The sequence below is a fragment of the Hippoglossus hippoglossus genome, chromosome 6 (assembly GCF_009819705.1).
Source record: "Hippoglossus hippoglossus isolate fHipHip1 chromosome 6, fHipHip1.pri, whole genome shotgun sequence".
Lineage (NCBI taxonomy): Eukaryota > Metazoa > Chordata > Actinopteri > Pleuronectiformes > Pleuronectidae > Hippoglossus > Hippoglossus hippoglossus.
The window spans coordinates 23,715,845-23,741,311 of record NC_047156.1 but is presented as its reverse complement, the minus strand read 5'-3'; the positions used below and the strand labels follow the sequence as shown (position 1 = coordinate 23,741,311).

The 25,467-nt window shown below is 41.1% G+C and overlaps 2 protein-coding genes across 3 annotated transcripts; both read right to left on the bottom strand.

Moving 5' to 3' along the window:
• Window positions 1–393: 393 nt before the first annotated feature.
• On the bottom strand, window positions 394–5,880 carry LOC117763637 (hyaluronidase-5-like). The gene is made up of 4 exons (XM_034588905.1): window positions 5,785–5,880; window positions 3,888–4,810; window positions 2,950–3,039; window positions 394–1,526 (listed from the first exon to the last, which is right to left on the bottom strand). Exons 2-4 carry the CDS (start codon window positions 4,803–4,805, stop codon window positions 1,197–1,199), a joined length of 1,338 nt encoding a protein of 445 aa, XP_034444796.1. The 5' UTR covers window positions 4,806–4,810; window positions 5,785–5,880; the 3' UTR covers window positions 394–1,196.
• A 1,813-nt stretch (window positions 5,881–7,693) lies between these two features.
• LOC117763491 (hyaluronidase-4) lies at window positions 7,694–24,325 on the bottom strand. 2 transcript variants are annotated; one of them, XR_004614173.1, is made up of 5 exons: window positions 24,116–24,297; window positions 14,534–15,523; window positions 12,285–12,374; window positions 11,047–11,613; window positions 7,694–10,937 (listed from the first exon to the last, which is right to left on the bottom strand). XR_004614173.1 is itself a non-coding variant. In XM_034588648.1 (4 exons), the coding sequence occupies exons 2-4, from the start codon at window positions 15,488–15,490 to the stop codon at window positions 11,113–11,115; spliced, it is 1,548 nt and encodes a 515-aa protein (XP_034444539.1). In that variant the 5' UTR covers window positions 15,491–15,523; window positions 24,116–24,325; the 3' UTR covers window positions 7,694–11,112. The 2 variants fall into 2 exon arrangements, 1 of the variants encoding a protein (XP_034444539.1); XM_034588648.1 differs by having other exon boundaries at window positions 7,694–11,613; window positions 24,116–24,325.
• Between the last annotated feature and the right edge of the window lie 1,142 nt (window positions 24,326–25,467).

Below are 25,467 nucleotides of genomic sequence, written 5' to 3'. Positions count from 1 at the left end.
CAGTGATATTATTAATTACACCTTCCTGGCAAAAGACAAGTCAAATTGTCTGCCGTGAGAGAAGCCTGTTGAGAATTAAAAGTTCTTCTAAAAACAGCAGAACCTGGCTAGGTTTTGACACCTGTTGATCTAGCAAATACAAAACCCCAAAACTCATATAACCCTCAATAGTTTATCAAAGTGGTAGTTTCTGATAGGGGTACTGATATAAAACACTTGTAACTGTAACCAGCATCGAAATGCACAGTGAAATTGTTCTAAAATCAGGGCTGTAGTTGGGTCTGATATGTTTTTCACTTCAATTATGGAGGTAATGTTTTCACCCCGTCCATGTGTTGGCTGGTTTGTTTGTTTGTAAGCAAGATTACACAAAAACAACTTAACGGTTTTCCACAAAACTTGGTCAAGGTCAATTTTATTTATATAGCACATGTAAGACAAGTTGACCAAAGGGCTTCACAAAGTATTAGGTACAACAAGAAGACAGCAACATGCAATACATCAGAATATCAGTAGTTAAAATGGATTCTAAAATAGAATAATATAATTATATAAAATAATATAAAATGAAGTTGGTGGAAGGGTCAGGGAAGAAACCAGGTCATCCTTTAATAAAATCAACATTTTAACTGTTTTCCCTTGGGAATAATTCCCAGATCTTGATGAAAGCAATCAGACATATTTAGAGAACTGATATCTATGACTCTGAGACATTTGGTGCAGCTTGATTGGATTAATGGGGACTGTTGGGCCTTGGCAGGGTTATATGCTCTTCTGCTGGCCATTCTAGTTCTATTGCTTTCAGACTCGTCTCTGACATGTAGTTGTTATTGAGGTGGACTTGTCTTGGTCTTGTAGGCATCTTTACACTGACTTATCATGGGAGCTAATTAGTTATCATGTCACAGTTTTTACTTTAGTTCTCACTGGTTCTTAATTTATGACCAACTCTGTGGACAGACTTTCAAATTTAGCTTGATTTAATTTCTTATAGAATTCTATTTTGTTTGCATAGTTGAAATAACGATATTAGTAGTTAATGCCACATTAGGGAACATTTTCTGTGTGAGTGATTGAAGGTCTAGACCTTATCTCCCTCTTGAAAGAAATCTCTCAAATACCAGAACTTGTTGGGATTTGACCAAATGCTGATTAATTACCGATGAATAATTATGTTTTTTGACTCTCCTCACAGGTTAAACCCAAATCTGTTTGATCTCGGTCGGTTGGGAGAGTTTTGGGGAACAGCTCCCCCCTGCATAGCACTGACAGGTGAAGTTTCCAGCCCAGTCATCGAGGTCGGCGGAGGAGGGTAGACCAATCGCTACGTACTTCCTGTTGGCCCGCAGGAGGCGGAAGTAGGTGGGGTTCAGGTGCAGATACTGGGAGGAGTTGTAGTTCTTCCTGACACAGCGGCCTTTCCCTTGGCAAAGGAGCTCGCTGCAGAGCATGGTGGCCGCCGTCACATTAGCAATGTACGGGTTCAAGGTAGACGTCAGGTAATCGGACAGAGACTCACAGGCAGCCTGCAGGGAGGGGGTGGGGTTTACACATCAGACTCAGGTATATAAGCACAGAGGGAAAATGACATTTAGAGGTTTGGTTTAGTCCTTAAACCATTGATTAATCCATACATATATGATATAAAAACAAAGTCTTTTTTTCTCATTTTCAAACATAAAATTTAGAGCTGATTTTTTTGTCACGTGTCTGATTTACAGAACTTTAAAGTGAGCTGAAGAAGAGGTTAAAGGATTTGTATTTTAATCTTTCCAATGGTTTGGATTGTTAGTAGAATTCAAAATACATGTTATCAAATATTTAACTTCAATGTGACTGAAAGATGATCAGAAGTTGCACTTGTCAAATTAAAGTGCCAGTGCTGTCACCACAGGAATGAAAAAATGTAGTAGTCCTGCATAAAAGAAGAGATTTGTGATGTTTTCTCCATTTCAATGATAACAAGCTCATTACTAGATCTGAAAATGTATTTTACCATATACACCTATTCAGCTGGATTGTAATAGAAAAATATTAATGGCTAAAGCAAGTAATAATAACTTTAGAGTATAATGTTTGTGTGAAAGCTGATAGTGAACGTTGACAGCTCAGATAAACAACCCAGCATTGCTGGAGATGGATATAGCTGGAGGCTGAAATGTGAAAGTGTTAAATTCCGTCTGTAGATGAAAGTATGTTGAAGTAATTGAAGTTCAAAGTTAGGAAGGTTAAAGAGGATTTGAAGATTCCATCAGTCACTTTTGAGGTGTTAAAAGATTTACTGTTTACAAAGTTAACGTGTGTGTTTGTGTGTGTGTCTGTGTGTTACAGATTGCATGTCCACATTTGTGTTATATGTTTCAGAAATGAGAGAGGTCACATAGCATTGAAGGTCATGAAGCAGCTGAAGAGTCTCTTATTGCTCAGGGGTCTGAAATACAAACCACTCAGCCCTCTGCTGAAATATGTCCACTGTGTACAAGAAGACAAAGTTCCCTTTATTCTGGTGAGAAAATGTTGTGCTGATTCATCATTCACACTAATTACAAAGAAATAATTCTTTCACACGTCTGTTGGCAGAGATAACGAATACTTCAGTGTCACGGCTCTTAGTTCCTCCTGAAAGAGGAAACAAGGTCAGTTTATTTCTTTGCTGATTAAAGCCTGGTCATCTTTGTTCCCCTTTTCATATCTGTGAAATGTGTTATCATTGCTGCAAACATATTCAGAGACCTGTCTTCAATTGATGTGATGAGGTCTGGTTTTTCTCTACTTTGGCAAGAAAATATGAAAAGCAATCAAATGGTTTTCACAAATACTTTTTGTAAAGGTATGTATATTTATGATCGCATGTGAATCTTGCTTTGAAGTTAACAGATTTGAACTCCCTTGTGTGACTCAGAGTAGACCAGTACAACCAGTGATTGAACTTGACAAAGCAGTGGTTACCTTGTTGTTGTAGTCTTTGGTTCCTCCCCACATTATGACCCCTGAAGCCCCCAGAGCTGCAGACTCTCCCACGGTGCTCACCAAGTCTCTCTGAAAGAGGAAGAAACACACAGGAGACTCAACACTTTATGAACTAATACAAATCCATCCATCATCTTATCCAAAACTAACAATCATCTGTTTTTAATCCATTTCTTTTCTTGCATCAAAATTCACTTTCAACCTGGAGAATTTCATGTGGTGATGCTGCTAAATGCACACACACACACACACACACACACACACACACACACACACACACACACACACACACACACACACACACACACACACACACACACACACACACACACACACACTTACACACTATTTTGTTTTTCAAGTTGCTTGTTTGCTTTTAATTTCAACTTGATCAGAATCCTTATGTTGGAAAACGGAAATTTATCTTTCCATACATTAACACACACAGTAGCATGGGCAATACATACTTTTAGTATATCGCTCTTACCTCAATAGCCAAGGGAAATACCTATATTACTGATTTTTTAAATATGTCTGGTGATGTGCTTATTGTCTGTTTGCTTGATTGGAAAACACCTGAGCCAGTTTTGTACAGACAGGAGAGTGTTGTGTTAAGGTCAAGCATGACTGAGATGCTTGCAGCAGTGCAGGTTTGTGAGTGAACTTACATAAATAACTTGATTTGACTAATGTTAAGTGAACAGCGTTAAGAAAACTACAACAGTTCTGTATTGACCCAAAATAAACGAAATGGGAATCCAATCTAACTAAACGGCTAATAATGTGTGATACATCTGACATATTAGAAGTCCCTGATCACATCAAAATGGAAGAACCAAATGATGCCAACTGCATAATCATCATCAGGTTAGTTTACCAGCTACTCAAGCAAATTTAAAGGAATCTGACTGTCTCACCAAGCTCTCTAACTTCTTGGTCTGATCCCTGTACAGTGGCCTGGAGTAGACGTAGATTGGCACTGTATACGGACGTTTGGGCAGCATTGCCACCCTCATCGCCTCATGGACACGGTTGCGGACGTAAAGTGCCGCCTGGGGAGAGTTCCGAAGAGTCAAGTGGAGGTAAACGGAGGGAAACAGGGCAGTGCTGCGCTCCCACAGCCACAGCATCTGGTTATTTTGCTTCTGAGTCTTCTTAGAGCACTCTCCTGTGTAATTAGACTTCTTCCAGTCGTAGTTGTAGCAGTCAGGAAACAAGTAGAAGCCCCAGCGGCGGCTCGGGCGCTCACCAATGCCGAGACTGATGGTCCTCTCCATAAAGTGCCGGCTGGCATGCTGGAACTGTGTCTTGGCCACTTTGGGAATTTGCTGTGTTGATAAAAATGGGGCCATCTGCAGGGCATGAGTGATGGACAGTTTCTGGTAAATACGTTTTGATCCCCAATTTTGGTCCCACAGGGGGCGCCAGGACTCCCAATCAATGACAACCAGTCCAGGAGAAGAATCTTGGTAGATGTTATGATCTATCTGACTCCGGGCCTTGGATAGATGTTCTGTCAGGTTGCCGTTTTGGGGGATTCCACCTCTGTAGATCTTGCGTTTAACGGTGTTGACTTTAGGGTAGAGGCCAAGATGGTCGTCATAGAAGATGGTGAGGAATTGACCGGGCTTGGTGACGGTCGTGGTCACTGCCTGGAAGGCTGCTGTGTCCAGGGGGATGTCGAGTTGTCGGCAACGCTCGGTAGGGGCGTTCCATATAGCTACAAAGGGGTGGTCATGGATCAGTGGCGGCTCGGTAGTTGGGAGGGCAAGGATGATGGTGAGAGATCCGATGATACAGAGGGCGGTGCAGGACAGAAAGGGCATGGCCATCATGGCGGCTGTGGAGAAAGAGAAGAAACAACAAAAAAACTAATAATTTAGGCTCAATCTGCAAGGGACCATCTCAAACCGTTAGGAGCAAGTCTTAACCGGTGTGGTCTCATAATTCCCCTTCCTACTAATATACATGCATTTTATTTCTCCTTTTATTTCATACATTTTCTCTCTTGATATTTTCATCCTGATCAAATTCCTGTTGCAGAAAGTGCAGAATGCAAAATGCAGAAAGTGTATACAAATCCTGGTTGTACCTTTTTGTGGTGGATTTAAAATCGCAGAATTTGACAGAACCATGTCTTTATCTCAATAAATTACCAGCTAACCATTTTTAGGCCTATATAACAAAGATTTGCAGAAAAGCAGCTGGTAAATATGAGACCTTTAAAACAAAGCATTGCCGAATGTTTTAATTCCACAGTGGACTTTAATTCCTTTCCTTGTTAGATTATAAGTTATATTACACGTGAGTTTGTTTCAGTTCAGTTTTCAGTTGTACCATAGGACATTTCTCTGAGAAACAATAATAAACAAACTAAGGAAATAATTTGTTTGGGAGATGATAAACCCATATGCAATTGTATTATCTTGCAACTTTGAGCTTTTCTGAGGTCAAAACTCCACTGACCAGAGGAAAAGTATCTGTCTAAAGATATGACAAGTATGAAATATGGCCGGCTATTGCTCATTACCCAAAGACTTAATATGTTATAGAAATAGGGTCGTCTCTTCATTATCAGCTCACAAACCTCTTTAAATAAACATAATCAAACATTAATACAAAATCAATCTAACAGTTGACTGTTGCTACAAAATCATCACAAACTCTATCGCCGGGGCCACACGGCTTCATCAAAGCTGTTAAGATCATTGATTTCACATTATTTAAAAGTGTCCATTGAAACCTCCTGTATCTTACAAGATATCGGTGAAATCTGAATTATAAATAGTTTTGCAACATTTCATCGGTTCCTACCTGCTGCTCTCTTCAGCGGTCTGTGAAGGATTGTTCACTATTTCTGAACTTCTCTGTGTCTGATTGCTGATTCATGTGTCAGAGAAAAGTTTCTTCACTCTGATCGATGGTTATCTGATTTCCTGATGTACAGGCCTGCACCCATTGGTTCAGTCAGTTGTTGAATGAGTTGGTGTTTCAGGGGTCAGCTGTACGCTGTCAAGCTGATGTATTAAAGCCTCTATTTGTGATTTTACATGTTTTATTGTGTTTAATGAAATAATAATAACTACAGACAGATAGCACTTTTGTTTGATCACTGGTAGCTATCAGTAGCTGATATATTTTGTGGCACTCACCAATTAAAGTGGGCAGTTATTAGCACAAACATGTACAACAATGTCATTAAGGCAACAATATGGGCTATAGTTAGGCTTGGCAATATTTCACCTCATCATAGATATCTATTGTGATTGGACAGATGCATTTCTGTTTGTTGTGTTTATATTGTGCTTCTGAGTAGAGGTCTGGACCCCACTGACCCAAACGGCTCCTGGGTCTTGGGTCCCATGGTTTGGGTGGACCTAAGAAGATCACTACTCAGTCGTGTTCTATTACCACGGTCCTGGGTCTGTTGAACATGTGTAATAACCTGAGAAGACCTGGTCCTGGCTGTGACAGACAGCATTGAAGAAAGTCGTGTGTGTGTGTGTGTGTGTGTGTGTGTGTGTGTGTGTGTGTGTGTGTGTGTGTGTGTGCGTGTGCGTCTGTGCGTCTGTGTGTGTGTGTTGTAACCTGCAACATTGTAGGATGAGAAAGTGTGGCAAGAGAAGAGTTCAAACTGGTCTGGAGAGGGCAGATGATGGTGCCAGCAGCCTATGAGCATTGGTAGCAGCCATGGTAAAAAACATGTAATTGGTGAAAGGCAAATAGTCAAAGCTATCTTTGATATACAGCAACAAAAATACATTGACCTTTAATCTGAAATCACTTGTGGATTAAGTTTGCCATGCTGCTATTCCAACTAGCAAGATAAACAGAAAACCTGGATGTACTTTCTTGGAGGATGGATTATATACGCTGCTGACAATACATTAGGCAAGACACAGAGTTTGGTTTTGTGAATTAATGTTAACTTCAGATCTGTGACTGGTTGGGCTTGGGTCAAGTGTTTCTCAGTTCTACACAGGTTGGGGCCCCATCTTTCAAATGATAGACAGTGATGGACCAGAATTGGAAAGAACATGTCCTGGTCTTTTCAGGTTCGGGCTCAACTCGTTAACAACTCTACTACTGAGTTTCACAAAACATCAAGTAAATTGATGAAATAACAGTATTGATAGCTACTTTTTGAAGGCATCTTTGTACCTTTATGATGTGAGGAGTGTACCGCAGAATAGTGGCCTCCTGTTTACATGCAGTCATCTTATTTTTGTTCTGAGGGGTTTAAAGGTTTAATGGCTGACCGTATTATTTAAAAGGGAGAATTTTTGTTTATGTTTACAATTTATGCTGAACAGTAGCTGCATGTGACTGTTAGTTTCCTTCAGATTAAACAGTCTCAGGGTTTCACCAGTCATCTTTGTTGAGAAAGAAGAGACAATCATCTCTTGAGAGGAAGAATCATCTTCCTCTTTTCTGTCCTCAGTGTTTAGACCACACAGCTCATGTATGATTCATGTTTGCGGTTTGTTGCTTTGAAAAGAGTAGAGTGCCTGTTTCCACCTTAGGATGTATTTTACAAAGAAGAAAGAGCAATAAAATGAAAGTCTGCATCCACACTTGTAGCCCTGTGAATCTTTAAGGCTCATCATGCACAGTATGCACATGTTGCACAAAGTGGAGATAGTTGCTTTGATCGTCCGTACATGGCCGGCAACAACTCCCAAGAAATGTATATGAACAGATAAAACACAAAGAAAATAAGAGGTACTGAAGAGAAGTCTTTATTTGCAGTGCATTTACATTCAACATTTTTCATGTGTTGCATAGTCCTTGGTGCATATTTGGTTTACAATCTTAAGGGGGGAAACAAAAACAAAAAACAGCAAAGGAAACAGTTACAGCATCATGATGAGAGGCTTGTTTGAGATGAAAATAACGGTTCATTATAAACCAGGATCAATGTCACAGAGAGTCGTGCCAGATGCTACATGTTCCACTTCAAAGAAACTCAACCTTAATTTAATGATGAAATGACCAAAACCAAGATTCAGGGCCACCTCTGTTCTGGATTTTGTTTGAGTTTGAGTATAAATGTTTCAGATCTGTGGTCTGTGATTAAATTTGGATTGGACAAAAATGGATGGAGACACAGCTAATAATGTAAGGTCAATGGAAAGACACCAAATGTTTTACAGGGCATGAACTGAATAAAAGCATCACCATCACAACTTTTTCTCAACCTTAAAATAGCAGCTTCAAATGAGTTTGACAGTTCACTGACTTGGATATAGAGAGAATGTTTCCTGTTTCAGTCCCAGTCCTCACCCTGAACATCTGTTCTTGCTCTATGTATCTTTGGTGAGTGAGTATGATCTCCTATAAGAAGTGTGTAACAGACCGATAGTCGAAACTTCAACTGCCAGAATTAGGTCCAGCAAGTTCAACAGTAATACAGAACTCTAGATCGATCTGAACACTTTGTGTCAAACATCTACCTCAACCTTCTTTTTAACATGGAGCAGAGCATGGCAACTATTTCTTATGAATGCAGGAGCTTTGTGGAACATAGCGCTGTGCAGTATGGTCACCACAGTCCCTCTTCTTCCTCTTGTCTTTGTGGAAAATGTGCATCTAATTGTGTCTTTTCATTGACTTTCTATCATGATTCATGCTGCCTCTAAAATACACTCCACGAACTCTGTGAACACACACAGTGGTCGAATGCAAGTTGGGAAATGTAGTAATGTTTCAGCATCCTAGTTTGTCAAATTGGAGAATTGGGAGCTGCACTTATTTTATTCTAATCCACTCAAACCATACATTGTTTTTGGTTTTCCATGATTTCTTTGTGGCACTATAACTCAACGCCACTCACACACATTCTGACAATGACCCGACAGGCACAAATCATAATGCAACCAACAGAAGGTGCTTGTCAAGTTAACAACTACTTACTTTAGCATTTGAGCAACTGTCTTTCATTCTCTTTAAAAATCTTTTGTCAGCAGATTGCTGTGCTTCTAGTATGCAGGCTGCCACAGATAAACGCTGACTGCAGCCCTTGAGACAAACATGATAATGAAGTGAAATGGTGAATGGCTGTTTTGTCTGGTGCAGTTAGATCCTCAGGTTTCACAGCTGTTTCAGGGATAGAGAAGGAGACAAATCAATACGTTTAAACTGGAGCCATCAACAAACCAGGGAGAACCTCTAATGTGTTCAGGTTAGGTCCTTGTCAGTTTTAATAAGAATTAATAATAAGAGACAGTAGCCGTGCAGCCACATTGAGATGAATGAAAATCCCAAACCTGACACAACCTGTTGATCCCATTCTTCCAGACTAAGATATAGTAACTTCTGCACAATATCTTGGGTTAGGTTTTGAGTAACAAAACCAACAAAAATGAAAAGAAAATACAGTTATACTGATTATTAGTACCTATAACATGTGCACGCCATGTCCCACACAGGCTCAAATATGTGGCGTTTCCTGATCAGAGCAGTTCAAGAGTATAGAGTAAGCAACAGTACTAAAACAATGTATGTATGTAATAACAAGTGAAATAACAGCTTATTGTTGAGGAAATAAACAGGTTTCATATCAGAAATAAATGTCTTCAAAAATACCACAAACAAAGTGTCAGATCTTAGTGATTATCTTTCCACATATGATTGTGTGCAGCACAGTTTCCTCAGTTTCCTCCGAGAGGCAAACAAGATGCTCTTCCTGCAGTAAAGCCAGATTTTACTGTGAACCATTTAAAAGCAGGCACATCAAATGGTTGGTTGCACAGAATCGTGTGAGAAGGCTTCATTGGAAATTTGTCTGGAAAAGGGCACGCAACACTTTCAAGTAGATCTTGGCAGGTGAGTGGATGAATCATCTGTCTTTCGTCATCTATCACGGTTACTGTCTCTAGTCGGAATCATCACAAAAACCCTCAGTGCCCTTCTTTGCTCATCTTTCAATGAAGAAATACTCTCAAAATCGTATATAACTAATGCTATAGCAGCATCGGCTAACCCCATTTGGGAGCTGCCATTGTTGTTAATGAACAGTTGTTTCTTGCTATTGCCACACACCTAAGACATGCCTGTAGCTGCCAGTAGTTCCCCCCTCATAGAATGCAGATGGGTACGAACCACTGTGGTTCTGAATAAGATGGATTTGGCAAGAAATCCAGCTGCCTCGCAAAGTTATTTCAAAGTAAAAAAAACGTGATCCCTCTGATCCCATCCCTCAGCTCTGCAGCGACGCTGAATCATCATGTCAAACATTTATTTTGCCGAAGGTGACTCATGCCACACTTTAATAAACCACAACTCTATATTTATATATCTACTGATTAACATTCCTCGAAAAACTGATGCAGTTGTCGGCTAAAGATGAAGTGCAGGTTGTTGCAGAAACTGCTGCAACATTCAGGTGATTGTTTAACAATCAACCAAACCTTCATCTGTCAACGTGCCAAACCTCTGTGCCATCACACACTCCTTAATAAGGAAGTGGTGATTTTCACACATTTGTCACTTTTCAACATTCATTTCACACTAACCACCTTTAACCATTCCTTTAAAAGTTGTATTCTGCACTCAGCAGCCACTTGGCTGAGCTTTGAAGGAACTCTTCTTGCATTTCAGAAATACACTTTTTCACAGAGTTAGAAGACTGAAAACACAGTCATGTCTGTCTGGTATATACAGTACAATGCCACAGCCAACATCCCATTAGCTTGGTTTGGTGCAGATACTATGGGCTACATGATTATTTGCCTCTAAGTTTAGTGCAGACATTCACAGCCCTTATGTGATAAATCCTAATGACTTTGGTGATCCCTGACTTTTAGCGCCATCAACAGGTAGAATTTCTTCTTTTGTTCAATACTTTTTTAATGACCAAATACCTGCAAAAGTGACTAATATAGCAAATGTTAACATGCTAACATGCCAAAATACAATTGTAAACATGGTTAACATGTTGCTGCTGAGCATTAGCTGTTGCCATTGTTATTCTTAGCATGTTAGCATGCAGCCTTACTGTATTGTTTGACATTTTTAAGACTAAATGATTAGGCGGAATTAGTACTTAGTCATTTCCTCAATTACTTGGTCGGACATCGTGTTCATGGAAAAGTAACGTCTTTACTCAGCTTGAGAAATGACTCCTCCTTTTGTCAGCGTGCATCATACGACTGTCTTTACAAACACTAAGTTTAACAGGAGCAGCAGCAACATGACGTGAAGGCTGAAGCCACCGGGGGGCGCCGCATTCTCTCCTATTTCCCGTTGTTCATCCTGCTCGTACTCCCACTCCGTCCTCTTCCTCTCCTGCTCGTCCTCCTCCCCCCCCCTCCACGGCCCATCGTCCTCCTTCACTTTGTTGATGCTTTCGCAGGTTTCGCCCTCGTGACCTTCGTAACAGTGACAGCGAAACCTCTCAGTCAGCAGCTGCAGGTCGTGTTGAGAGTGCCACCCGGTGACAGTGAACTCCACATTGCTAGAGGAACTGATTTTGTAGCTTTTGGCGCTCAGGTGGAGATAATGGCGGGCGCGGGGGTCCCGTCGGACACAGCGGCCGTTGCTCTGGCACAAGAAGTCGCTGCAGACCTCAGCTGCTCGCGTCACGTTCATGATGTACTTACCCAGGCGGTAGCTCAGGAATGTCTTCACTTTGGAGCAGTTAGACTGTGGAGACAAAACAACACGGAACAAACATGATGCCATATGTGCGTTGGTTTGTATGATGTGGAGGTAGACAGCTGTTTGGCCCCCTAGTGGCCAGAAATTGTCCCGGTGGCAGTAAAAGTGTTCCAAGATTATGATGGTTGAAATCAGGTATTTTCTAAGCTAAGCTGATTTTAAGGAGATAAGGATGAAAAGCTTGAGGGAGAAGAGAGGAGGAGAAGAGGAAGGAAGGAAGATAGATCATAGATAGATTATAAAGCACATTTCTTTGAAGCAGCTTTAATTCCATGCGTCATGCAGACAGGGTCACAGCGAGCCAAAACATACATGCATTATACTTTTCCAAATGTCAAACACAAAGCGGCCACACAATGTCAACATCCTATTGTCTGACTATTCACAGGGGCAGTTTGTCTGGATTTACCAAAAAATCAAGGCCCCTGAGAAAAGATTGTTTCTCACGGAAAAATACAAATTTAGACTTCAATGGACTCAACAGCACAACAAGTTTGACAGATCTTCAGCCCAACAACACATACTGTATGATCTATTTCTATAATCTGTGTCATTAGCTAGTACAGAGATTTTGGAAGATGTTCTCCATCTGTGACCCATGAGCAGATTGTTTTTGAGCGAAAGTAGGAGAATGATTAGAAAAAGAGGACACCCACCCTGGATGAGGTCAAGTTCAGGTCGCCCCAAATGACAAATCCCGCAGCACCCAGAGCAGCACTCTCCCCGATGGTGTGGATCAAGTCTTTCTGCAGGAAAACACAAAGAGTAGGTGCTGGGGTCACAACTCATGGACACACTGACACACGTTGAATATCAAACATACTGAAGTGACACAGGCACAGTGAATATACAAAGCACATATTGGATTTATGAATTTTTATAACATGATGGGATGATTAAAAAGAAACAGCTATCTGAATTCTGAACAGAAAAACAAATACATACATCTATATGACCAGTGTGAAAAATCATGGAGCAAAGAGCCACAAGGAGGCGCTGCAAATTATTTTCAAGGTTAAGTGAAGAAACAACTTAGCTATTGACTCAAATATTTCAACACAGATATTTCAAAGCTTATTCAAAACACTGCTCACACAGTGTGTAGAGCACTGAGGCTATTTGGCTTGAAGAAATCTCTGGTTGACTTTGATGAAGTTTAGGTATAAAAATGAAACCACAGCAACACGGTTTGTATTTGTGACTCTAAGCCGTTTTTTCTGTGCATCTCCACAAGATGGCAGTACGTAACTTAAGGAAGTTCACTGTGAGTATAGACACACTGCTGCCAGGAGAGATTTATATACTGATATGTCTTTAATAAGCATCTTTGTATGAAATGCTTGAGTTCAGTTGTTGCCTAGGAAGCTTCTCGTCAGGACATCTCAAAATGGGTTGGCTACAACAGTGATAATAAATCAACTCAACCTAAGATATTGCAAATTGCAGAGTGGGAAGTGGCTGACAGTTTAAGAGTTTTCTATCGTTACTTAGTTTATTGATTTCTGTGTGATTACCTTTATTATAGGTTTAGACTTCCTTTTTAGGACTCTGGACCTCTACCAAGAACCAACAAATAACTGGTTGAGAGTCCTGCATCACAGTTTATAATTTTAGTTGTAGCTCATTCTAATGATGTGTAAACACAAATAAATGAGTAAATCATTGGAAGTAAATAATTTGGATGAATGAGTATAAATGTTTACAATGTTATCTTAAATATGAATTTCTTATGCAAGTATCTTCAGTCCTTGGTTGATTTAAAACAAACCTAACCATATATCTGGAGTTAAAATTATTGCATGACAGCTCAAACACAGAAACAGCTCCTTGTGCCTTTTTAAACCCAGACTTTATTCTCATAGTCACTTGAGGAGATTTTTCAGTTTGAACTCACAGGAACATACACACAGCCTTGTACCACCGTCCCACATGATTTTATGGCAGTAGACATCTTTGAAATCGCTTTACTCCCTCATTCTAGTTTTAGTTTTCATCTAAGTCTGCCTTGTTTTCTCCCCCTGTGCAGTCACTGTTCTTTCTGATGCAAAATCTGCTCCATTGCCGTTTTGTGATAACACTGATCACAGTGACCCGTTGCCCAAACTTTGCCTTTCCTGCCAATTCGTCGGTTTGACATGTCGCCTAACTGCTCAAATTTAAAAGTCTTAAAAAACTCACTCAGTACTGTATGACAAAGTTTAGCTTTAAGAAGTGCAGTTGGTCACAGAGTTACCCTCAGCCTCACCCTGTACATGATGAACTGCAGACTCAGAGCTTGTTAGCCTGTGAGTTCTATTTGAGGCCACGTCCATGTTATTTTGTACATCTGCTATACTGTCATTAGTTGACTGTGAGTCAAGTTGGTCGATTTTTGTTTGTTTACAACAAAAACAAGAAAATACAGTAAAAGACTTTGAGTTCAGATGTTCAAAGAGATACCACACATTTAAAAGTGTTTTTTGTGCTGTATATACAGTATATATATATAAACACATCATAGTGGCTGGAAATACTCATTTAATAGTCAAAAAAACAAACACCTGTGACATTAGATACATGTAGAGGTCCAACCTTTCAGTCCTGTCCAGGCACAGTAACACTCTAACATCATGGCACCGTTAACTAACAGTGCATGTAAGCTTACTTTTTTAATTCACGAATAGGATTAGGCGATTGGCTCGGAATAAACTAAATTAGATTTTAAGTCACATGACAGGGAAAGTAGATCATCCTTTGTCATGTGAAACCTTTAGACTTCACTGGGATTGGACAAATGAGGGGGAAAATCTCTTAATTGAAACACATTGTTTGGGAAATTAACTATTCTTTTGTTCATCAGTAGAGTGGCAACTGTCCAATCTAAATTTTGCTCATATTTAATTCTGTTGTAAACCATGTATCTTACTGCGGTGAGGAAGGCCATGGCCTCGTCCCGGTATCCCAGCCTCAGGTACACGTATGTGGGGAGGTCATACTCCTTCGAGGTAAGCGAGGCAACACGGAGCGACTCTCTGATCCTGTGCTGGGAGAAGTGAAGGTTGCTAATACTGTTTGTGTGGCTTTTCCTGATTGCCACCGAGGGAAAGAGCGCCGTGCTGCTGTTCCACAACCACCCCAGCTCGTCATTCCTCATGCTCTCCAGCAGGGGGCAGAAGCCTGTGTAGTTCTGATCATGCATGTTGTAGTTGTGGCAGTCAGGGTAGAGGTAGAAACCCCAGAGCCCATTGGGGCGAAGGCGTGTCCCCAGCTGAATAGTCCTCTGCATGAATGCCCTGGCACTCTTCTCAAATCTCCGCCGTGCCAGCTCCTCCACCTGCGCCGCCGTCACATTTACATAAGCCTTGGCGGTCAGCTCCCTAGACTTTTGCCGGTAGATGTCCTTTTTGTGCCAGTTACGGCTCCACTGAGGCCGCCAGTACTCCCAATCGATGACAGCCAGGCCCCGGAAGTCCTCTGCAGGGATGAAGTGGTTGATGTCCTGGTAGGCCTTCAGCAGGTGCATGTCCAGGCTGCAGTTCTGTGGCAGGCCGCCATGCACAGGGTCGCCCTGCGGGGTGTAGTAAGGGTAGTTGCCCAGCCGGTTGGCATAGAAAATGGTGACATTCTGGCCTGTCCAACCAGCACGTGGGCTCCCGTGGATGTGGAAAAGACGGTCGAGGTTGGTGGTGACATTGTACTTGATGGTGCACATGTCGAGAGGGGCGTTCCAGGCCGCGATGAAGGGCTTCCGATTGATCAAGGGCAGCTTGGCAGGTTTCTGACCAAAGGCAACGTGAAAGAGCAGAAGCAGCCACGAGCAGGTGAGGGCAACAGGTACAACAGGGTGGGAGGAGGATGTCCCGCCCACTGGCACCACAGGCATTCTGGGGTTCAGGAGGAGCAGCTGTCAATCATCCTAAAGAGAGGGATGGAAACACAAGGAGGATACAAGTAAATATTTGATTCATTAAACTGGTATAGCTGAGTTTTCCCAACCTTATTTTAGCTTGACCATTTTATTTATTTATTTTCTGTTTATTCTCTGGTTTCTCTCTCTCTTTCCATGTCTGTAATTTATTTAGTTATGGGGAGCAGTCACTATAAGGTTATTATTACAATTGAATTCAGCATATCTTTGATTGGTTTAGTTTTTCTTTAAAGGTTCAGTATGTAGGATTTAGTGACATCTAGTGGTGAAGTTGCATGTTGCAGCTGAATACCCCTCAACTTCCTCTGACTTTCTAACTGTATTTATATTATTTTTGTTCACTGAGTTTATAGAAGAGTTTATGATGAGCTCAGCGATTCCTCTAAATGCACCTCAAACTGCTCCCCCACAACGTCTGCCATGTAAATAAACATCGTTTACGCAGATCATGAAAACTTTTGCATTTGCTTGTAACATTTGATGAGCTGAGCTGGGTTTCCATCTTTAAGCATGTGAAAACATCTGGGATGTATTTAGCATCCCAACAGTCTGCACAACCTTGTGTCGTAATTAAGTAATTACTCATTTATTGTCCAGTTGGTCAGATTGTATTACGAAGTCGTCAGACAAACAAAAAGAAGAAATCAGAGAATACAGTCAAAAAAAGATACAATTGGATCGATGGAAGATAGACAGAAAGACAGACAGACAGACAGACAGACAGACTGATTGATTGATTGATTGATTGATTGATTGATTGATTGATTGAAACATTTGAATCTCCTGATCAGCGCTGTCCTCAGAGACTTGCTCTAAATAGTTTTTGGCTCATTTCCATGGCTAACAGGGGTCAGAGGTCACAAAGAGGAAATCAGTTGACACCCAGTGACTGGAACGAGGACTTCAGCTGCACAGACCGCTGCGTTCCTGTCCACAGCTAGTCTCCCTGTGACCAGAGCTGAAGCCTCAGGCCACAATGACAGGCCTTCCTGCCAAATGTCTCAGTGAGGTTCCCTGTTTGCTGTGTCTCTGTGTCGCACATCCAGCTGCTAGAACCAAACATCCAGTCAGAGAGCAGCAGACGCACAAATCAGAAGTCTGATTTCTGCACTTCATCTGTTCAGCCTGTTTTCTTTCTTTGCCACTGAGTGAATTTCAAGAGTTGACTTTTTACCCCACATACCAAGTGTTGATTTGTTTCTCCCTGACTTTCACAACATATATATTATAGCTTTAAAAGTCTGTCTCGCTTTGGGACATTATTTGGATTTTGATCACTTCTAAAAGTTTCAATATTTCTCTCTTTATAGTCTTTTGACTTTTTGGACTTTGGACTTGTTGTTGTCGGCCCCTGTGGCCACTGATCCCTGCCTCCTTGTGTCTGTGTTCTAACTCCTCTTTGTCAGTTGTCTCATCTCATGTTTCAGTTCCCTTTAGAAGCATCTGTGCACCTGTTAATCACTTGAAATATTCTTCCCTGCCCCAGCCTTCATCCTATGTGTGCACTTTGTGTCCTGAACACCTCACCCAGTCACGTTACACCTTCAAAATGTCTCAACCATCTATGAAATTTAAAGTCAAACTGTTATTAAAATTAAAAAAACATGCTACTGTGTTAGCAGGGACTCTAAAGCTTAACCTTAAAGCATTAGAATGCATTTAACCCATTGCCATCTTAAAGATAGTGTGTACACTAATATGTTTGGATTACTGAATGGACCATACATTCTAGAGCTAGAGCCTCTGTATGAAGTGTCTGCTTGTTTTTCTTGTTTGAAAGTCATAAAGATCCGTTAAAAGTAAAAAAAATTCAGACAGAGGCAAATTAACTAAAGACAACTAATTATTATATGCTCAATTTATGAATCTGTAAAATTATTTCACAACTAATACTCATGTTTTTAAAAAACGTCAACATAAGATGCCATTAGTGTTCCAAAGAAGAATGTTTTTAAAAGGTATCTCGGCTGTTTTAGTTACTTATTAGCAGCTGAAACCGTTTAAATAAAGATCATATTGTATTTTACACTTCCTGTGATGAATATACAATCTCATCAGTTCAATATACACGATTTGTAGCTCTGGATGACAAATGATGGAACATTTCTTCTAATCCTGCTAAGCCACTAGTAGAACTCTTAAACTACTGTACAGATTTGGTTCTTTAAATGTTATTTGTTCATTTTTTCCCACTCAGAGTTATGTCGGTTTGGAATCAAAGTCATTTCCTCTCTTTATGTTCCTGCCAGTCTCTTCCTGCTGGTTTGGAAATAATTTGACTGCTGTTTTCCCTGAGAATGTTCTGCAGTGTTGCAGTAAATGTATGCATGTATGGCTGCTTAATGGTCCTCTGTTCGAGCTGAAACTGCTTCCATATGAAGCCTGGCAGAGAGCAAAGCCAACATGATTTGATGATAGGAATGTTTCTGATTATGACCATTATTTAACTTGCTTTTAGCCTGTTTTCAATCTCTAACTGAGCTCATAAACCTGTTTTATTTCTCTTTTTAGGTTGATTCCCCATGATTTTTCGGATGGAGCTTGAAATCCCAGACCTCCATAATGCTACGCTGGCTGTCTGGACACCATCAAAGACCACTGTTTACGGTTTACTATCATTATGCAACATTGATTTGTACACAGGGGTTGTGCACCTCTGAAAAGCTTAAAATTCTAGTTTATTCAAGTATGAAATTATCTGAACAGGCGTTTGAAAGAACTTGAAAAGAGGCACTTTGTGATAATAGGTTTTTACAATCTGCAAGATTTTAAGACTATTTCAGACAGCTGCTACATTTGTGCTTTAAAGCCAGGGTTGGTAATCCTAAAAAAGTAAGCAAGAGCAGCCTACACATTGAAAAAATGCAACTGATACATCTCACCTCCTCCCATCAGCCCTCTTGTCAAAGCTACAGCCCTAAAGCACTGACTGACAACTGCTAGAAGCCAACCTTTCCCCCCAGACAACTTTATATATTGATGGCTATCAGAACGTAGAGAGAATTTAACAAATAAGATCAAAAGTTATCAGAACCCAAATTTTAACTAGGGCTGCAACGCACTGTTGAGCCATTTTGCCACGCCCATTTTGAATTACTCCAAAATACATACATTTTCATCAGGCCTGACGCGCCTGCGAAGTTTGGTGAGTTTTCAGGTACAGTATGTTCAAGCTGTCAAAAATGAGACAAATTTTCCTGAATAACGATTGTGGTCATGGTTAATAAGACATCAGCGATGAATGTTGGTGCATGAGAAGATGCAAAATGTCCTATGCTTTGTTGCAAATCAAGAGTTTCCAATTTATTTCCAATCATTGATGTATGTCAACTCTGCTTTTCGCAAGCAAATCACACTTGTTCATTGAATCAGAACATTCTACTGTACTTCTGTCTGTATAGTATCATTCAAATCTTACAGTGTTTGCCAGTGATGTGTGATTTACTTGGTCAGTAGTTAGTTATTACAGCTGCAGTTTACAGTTAGCTATCTCAGGTGCTTCAGTACTGATCAATAGTCTACATAAGGGCTCTAATACATACAGTTTGACATACAGTCCAGAGTTGTACTGTATGTCATACTGCTGGGTCATGATTCTTCATGTAAAATGTGAATAAAACAGTAGCCATGGGGGACCTTGTACCTATCCATTATTACCTGTGCAGCACATATTTTCGCTTTATCTATTCAATTTCCATTTCAATTCAAATAGATTGATTTGATTTATCTGACTAAAAGTCCAACAACCAGGGAGGATTGAAATTATTCATGAATTATCAAGCAGCTGCAGTCATTTTCTCTTACGTCTAACTGATTGACCAACGTATTGTTCCAGCCCCAAAACACAGTGTGTGAACACAGAGCCAGTGCTGTTATGTTTCGGGGAACCACACTCTCCCTAACTGTAGATGGTCTGATTGTTAGGCAATTTAAATGTAATCATAGGCACACAAAAAACAAAAGAAAATTGTGACCACAGTCTGGGTCAACCAGGAAGGCTGCACTGGACCAAAACCTTCATGTGCTTCAGTTGATGGTTCTTATCATGATAAAAGCTGGAGGGAGCAGCCTCAGATTAAACACACTTAAGCTCATGTTTAAAGTTCGGCTTTGTGTCGACGTGAATTATCTATCCAGAGGAGCTTGGAGCCCTGGGTCGGTCTGGCATCGATTAAGATAAGAGTTTGTTGACGTCTGTGGTTCTTGTGGAATGGCTCCGCTCATTCAGCAAATACAAGAGAGAAAAAAGCGAGAGCGTCTAATTTTCATTTTCTCTGCTGGAAAACTGGGGTGAAATCGAGCCTCAGAGGGTTGGTCGGCCTCTCAGCAGCGTCCATGAACCAGAAGATGACGCAGGGCAAAGGTCAAGAGGAAAGTAAGAAGGAGGAATGTTGGCACACCTGCACAGCTTATGGAAGCTCAGAGTATGATGTCCTATCTCTGTGTTCAAACGAGGATTGAAGTAAAGACAGTTTTTATTGTTGGTGCATGGCTCAGAGTACCGCTGCATGACCTCAACAACATCAGCAACCTTGCAGGGTCTCATTTCACCAAGGACTTGGTACCCAAAGAAAGCATTTTGAACTCAGGGGTAAATGAAGCTGACAGTGTGATGGAGGCACTTCTGAGAGGATAGAAAGATGAGAACACTGAGCACATTCAGAGATGCCAGGAGAGGAAGAAGCACTCGCTGGGTTTGATGTGTGGGAATCGAGCCGAACCCCTGATGGCTGGCTGAAGGCCAGAAGCCAAAATACCAGATTTTGTCACAAAAGCCATCTGTCATGTAAATATGTTCCAACACCAAGTCACATCACTATTTACACAGGCTGATTCCGAATGTGTGGAGCTTCAAATGGCATGACAGTAATGAACATTTCACGCTGCAGTACAATAATCTAAAGCCATTTTTTAGCAGCCTTTTTAACGAACAGCATTTCCCGTAAGCTCAAGACCATTCTGGGCTAAACGTCACAGCTCAACAGAGCGAGCGAGTCAGCAGCAGCACAGAGACGACTCAAAGCTGTGGAACAACTAGAGTCACAAAAATGACTTTGTGGATTTGGACAAACCCAACAGCACTGTATCTGTTTCATGACTCTCAGACGAAACTGTAAATTCTCACCAGAGCAGCAGTGATGTATCTATTCACAGTTTAATTGATGTGCAATTTTGCCAAGGTCTTAATTTCTATCATAGTTTTTTATAGGGTGCTGTTGTAGAGCTGGAAAAACAAAACAGAAACAAGTTAAATGAGAGACTCAGAAATCAGAGCCAACAGCACATCAAGAGCCTAATGATTGTGTATTTAAGTCTTTTCAACAGTTTCACCAGACCAGTAGAGGCCTCAACACACAGAGGGGCCCATGCAATGCTTCAGCTGAAAACAGACCATGAAAATCCTCCAAACTGTAACACGACTCTGAATCAGGACTTTCCATGAATCACACACAAAGCTGGTTGCCCCATGTTAACCAGAGCAAAGAGAGGCATATTCTAACAAATATTCCTGGTGGTATTCTGAATGTGGTCGTGATTCATGTTCCTCACAAACAAAAGACGGAGAGCGGGAACCACCAAGGCAGAAATCTTTCCACTCGGCTGAGCCAAAGTTAATCCAGCGCCTGGTGAGCGCCGAGGCTCCAGAAATCACTCTGTTTGGGGTGGATTTGTCAAATGGAGAAAACAGATGGATGATCTCATGAAGAAGAGAGAAGACAAAATGAATAGAGCAAAAATAAAGAAAGGAAGGCAAAAAAAATTCTACCCAGAATCTGATAAATTATCTAAAGGGGACATAGCATGCCCATTTTACCACAAGTTGATATGGTTCCTTGGGGTCTTAATGAAATGTCTGTAACATACTTTGGTCAAAATACCACAAGGATCATATAAAACAGCACCCTTTTTACCCTGTATAAAACAGCCCTCCACAGAGTGACCTGTTTTGAGTGCCTGTTCCTTTAAATGCTAGTGAGCCAGCTCCCCCCTCCCCCCTCTCCCCCCATGATTTTAAACGATATAAATTACATATTTTATATGATATAAATTATCAAATATGCATCCCATACTTTGTATTCCCCTTCTGTTGTCCTGGAGTTTTAATTTTCCCAATCACATAATTAAATGTCCCCCTCTGCCCATCCACTACCAGCACACAAGCAGACAGACAGAGAGAGAAAGAGAGGGGTGGGGGGGGGGCTATGAAGACCATCATTTACCCCCGAACCCCGACATTCAACAGGTACAACAACAAGCGGAGAAAGCAGAATCGCGGGCTGACCTTATATATACAGTCTATGGGGCTGACCAGCGCGGAGAAATGCGCGTCCCGTGTGAACAGCCAGGCGGCTGCGTGCTGGAGAACGGCGCTGCGCTGCCTCTCAGCCTCGCTGCGTCCGGTGTAAACCCGGCGTAACGAGTGTGGGGGGGCGGGGGGGGATGAGGTGGGGGGTGGGCCAAGACCATGTAGGGAGACTTCCAGTGTATTGTGACGACACAGTACACAGGAAGCTCATTCCAGTCACTCAAGCATGACGTTTCTGACTTAGAGGAACCATAACAAAACGCGCAAGTGGTTTTTTTTCAGAGTTTTTGGGTTGGTAGACATGCCAGATACCCAAATTAATGTGTAGAAGCACTAACAAAGTGGAATTTTCATGATATGTCCCCTTTAAAAGAGCAACTTGACAGTCTGAGGATCTTTGTTTTAGTTAGTAGCTGTACCAAGTAGCTCTTTCCCAGCTGTTTGTTTGTCTGTTTGTCAGCAGGATTATGCAGAAGCTACTGAGCAGATTTCCATGAACTTGGTGGTCAAGAAATAAACCCAGCGTTTTCCAAAGAACTTATTCAATCTATGGTGGTAACAGGTGTGCTTCTGTCAAGCATGCACACAAAGGTCACTCTCACGCACAACAGATTCCGAGTGGCAGGTACAAAACTTAGAGAGTTAAAGACAAATTCTCTTGTAATTGAAAGAACTGCATTGATGCCACAACTGCAGCTGAAACTATGAGGTCTGACTGTCTGTGTTTATGGTAAAAATGTTATGGACCATAGTACTAACATGCAGTAGCCCAACAGCGTGAGCAAGCACGCAGCAAACTGCGCTGCACACACCAAGTTAAAAATCTCTAGTAGTGAGAAGTGTAACAAAAATTGCTTAATTATGAAACTGTTCGGGACAAATTACAATACGGCAGGCCGCCATAGTCTAGATCATTTATGGGAAACACTGGAAACCATTTAATTCAGGACAAAGGTACGGAACCAGTCATTTTTTATCACTTTAAAGATGCAAGGTTTTTAGTCTTTTCACATTTTTTTAACTTTTAGGGAATAATTAATGGATCTTAGTAAAAAAATCATTCTTCTTCAAGGGGGATGATGATTTCATGATCTGCATTGTTTTATTGGCTCAGCTATAAGACCTGAACAATTTCAGCAATGAAACTATGTATTCACTTTTACCTATACAACATTAGAGATGAGAAATAGATATAGTCTATTCATTATTTTTGAGGCAAATGCCATTTTGGTAAAATTTTGTTAACCAACAAACACATACACGCTAACATACCCAGACATTTTTAATAAGTTCCTCCTTAAAACAACCATGTATTTAGTGTAAAACATGAAAGCCACTGTTTTCCCACAAATTATCACTTTGTGCATATAAGAAAATATATATTTTAGCACTGTGGCAGCCCATAATTTAACACTTTCAAAAACCTCCTTCTGCTTTATGAGTAGTTTTACTTTTTCTACCAAAACGTAAGACTTTGAAAGTTAAATAGGATTGTAACAGATTATTTTGTTACATCAATATTTGTACCTATACTTTTTCCACAATTGGCTGAACAATTCAGCTACTCTAGATTTGATATATTGATCTGGCTCCGTTGTGAATCAGTATCTTATTGAGTGGCTTAAGACAATAAAGATCTTAAAGCTTAAAGCAGCCCTGAAATCCTGCCAGCTAATCAAGACTCCCGGCTCAGCGTTTGATCTTTAACCTCAGACACTCTAACGCTCTGTCTCTGTGCGGAGAGGGCAGACTGGAAAACAGCGCGCTCCCATAAACAGTGAGGGACTTTTTATAGCCTCCTCTGATGAACTTGTGCTCTCTTTGACGTTCCTTGAAAACCATGACCTCCCGTGTTGTCTGCATGTCTCACCATTTACTGTAGGTTGTTGTGAGACAGCGCATCTGCTAAATGACTGAAACTCTACCAAGATTTGCAGCCTTCTAGCAAAACACTTAACCCACCGAGACTTAAGAATAGCGTGCTCCCGTGTGTCCAATTTCGAAATGAGAAAACATTTCTTCACTGCGAGAGAGTTGTTAGGGGTGACCCAACATTCCTGACATGACAGAACCCTTCCCTTTTCCTGCATCACCCAAAACAGTAGCTCAAATCCATGCTCCAACAACCCAGGGTTTAAAAATACACCTTATCTTAATCTTTGTGCGGCAAAATAAAAGATACTCCAGAGCAACTTGATTTTCTAACTTTAGCCTGATAGAAATGAAACTATGAAACCACGGGGGAATGTTGCTCCCTGATTTGAACAGCTCACCTGTAGATGCTGCACATCACCAGATAATTAGCAGTCCGCGGGGGGCCTCTTTCCCGGGGTCATGATGGACCTCAGCGCTGTACAGCCATCAGGCCTGCATTCAGTCTGTCACTGTGAAACACAGGCCAGTGAAACACACTTATATACAGCCCAGAGAGGAGAGCAGAGGGAGGAGAGAGCCTCACGACCACAACACAGCGATTAGAGTGCAGCGAGCGAGGGTGACGAGAGACAGAGAGACACACAGGCAAGAGAAGAGAGGGGGGGGAGAGAGAGAGAGAGGTTTTAAATCCCTGTGAGTTTGCTGAGCTCCTCTAAGGTCTGATCCTCTCTGGAGGAAAAGTCTCAACTCATCCACTTCAATCAGGATCAGAGGGGAAGAAAGACGTAAACACACAGATGTCAACAACAATTTTCCTGATGTGTGTGTGTGTCTGTGTGTATAAAACTTTATGTTTCTACAATCAAGTCTGAATTCAGGAAAAAATTTCATTTTAAAACGTAAACCAGGACAGGAAAGAGCATTTTTCAAATGTTTACATCTACAATTTGGTGAATATGAATGTGTGAAGATGTGTGAAGTGTTTTTTGTTTTTTTTCTAAACACAAATATCTGGGTAACTTATGAAGAAACTGTAAGATTGGAAACACAGGCACACAGGAGCCTTCAGGGCTTTCTGTACGAGCGGACTCCAAACCAAGTTAACAAATTCAAAACATGAAACCCGATACAAACGCCAGCTTGCTTGGTGAAAAGTCTACTTCCACCACAAAATGTTCTGTTCTGTTCTTTTTACCATACCTGACTTTCTGACAGAAACAAACCCTGATGGTTAATATTTAAACTACAGGCATTTTGACCATGAAACAAGATATACCGTGGTCTAGGACTTTTTCACCACCACTCTGAGTTGTGAAGGTTCAACATAAACAGTATATGACTTCATATATTTGACAGTGGACATATAAACTTTTTCCAGGAAACAGGTATAACTCCTGTTCTAACAAGTAGTTTTGGGATTTGAAGGTAACTGACCAAATAAAGCATCATGCGGGGAGTCATCTGCACCAATAGCTGAACTTCAATCAGGAGAGACTTTGATTCAACGTTTTAACAAACATTTATTCACATGCACACAGAGAAAGTGATGTGAATGTTATGGTGTTTGGGCGTTTTCGACCCCTTTGTGATGTCATCAGGTTTAGATGGGGGTGAAGCAGAACCTAGTACAGGAATCCACCCCGGGGTCTAGACACTGGTTGTGGTTGAGGATCCAGATAAGTCGATGGTGATTCTGCTGAAGACTGGAGGAGATCGGGGTGGAAGTGGGTTATGCGCCTCACTGAATGAC

Coding starts and splice junctions, on each gene's coding strand:
- LOC117763637 (XM_034588905.1), bottom strand. CDS start 4,805: ATGATGGCCATGCCCTTTCTGTCCTGCACCGCCCTCTGTATCATCGGA. Junction 3,040..3,887: donor CCAAGAAGTTAGAGAGCTTG/GTGAGACAGTCA, acceptor TTCCTCTTTCAG/AGAGACTTGGTGAGCACCGT. Junction 1,527..2,949: donor CCAAAGACTACAACAACAAG/GTAACCACTGCT, acceptor CCCTCCCTGCAG/GCTGCCTGTGAGTCTCTGTC.
- LOC117763491 (XM_034588648.1), bottom strand. CDS start 15,490: ATGCCTGTGGTGCCAGTGGGCGGGACATCCTCCTCCCACCCTGTTGTA. Junction 12,375..14,533: donor CCATGGCCTTCCTCACCGCA/GTAAGATACATG, acceptor GTTTTCCTGCAG/AAAGACTTGATCCACACCAT. Junction 11,614..12,284: donor TGAACTTGACCTCATCCAGG/GTGGGTGTCCTC, acceptor TTGTCTCCACAG/TCTAACTGCTCCAAAGTGAA.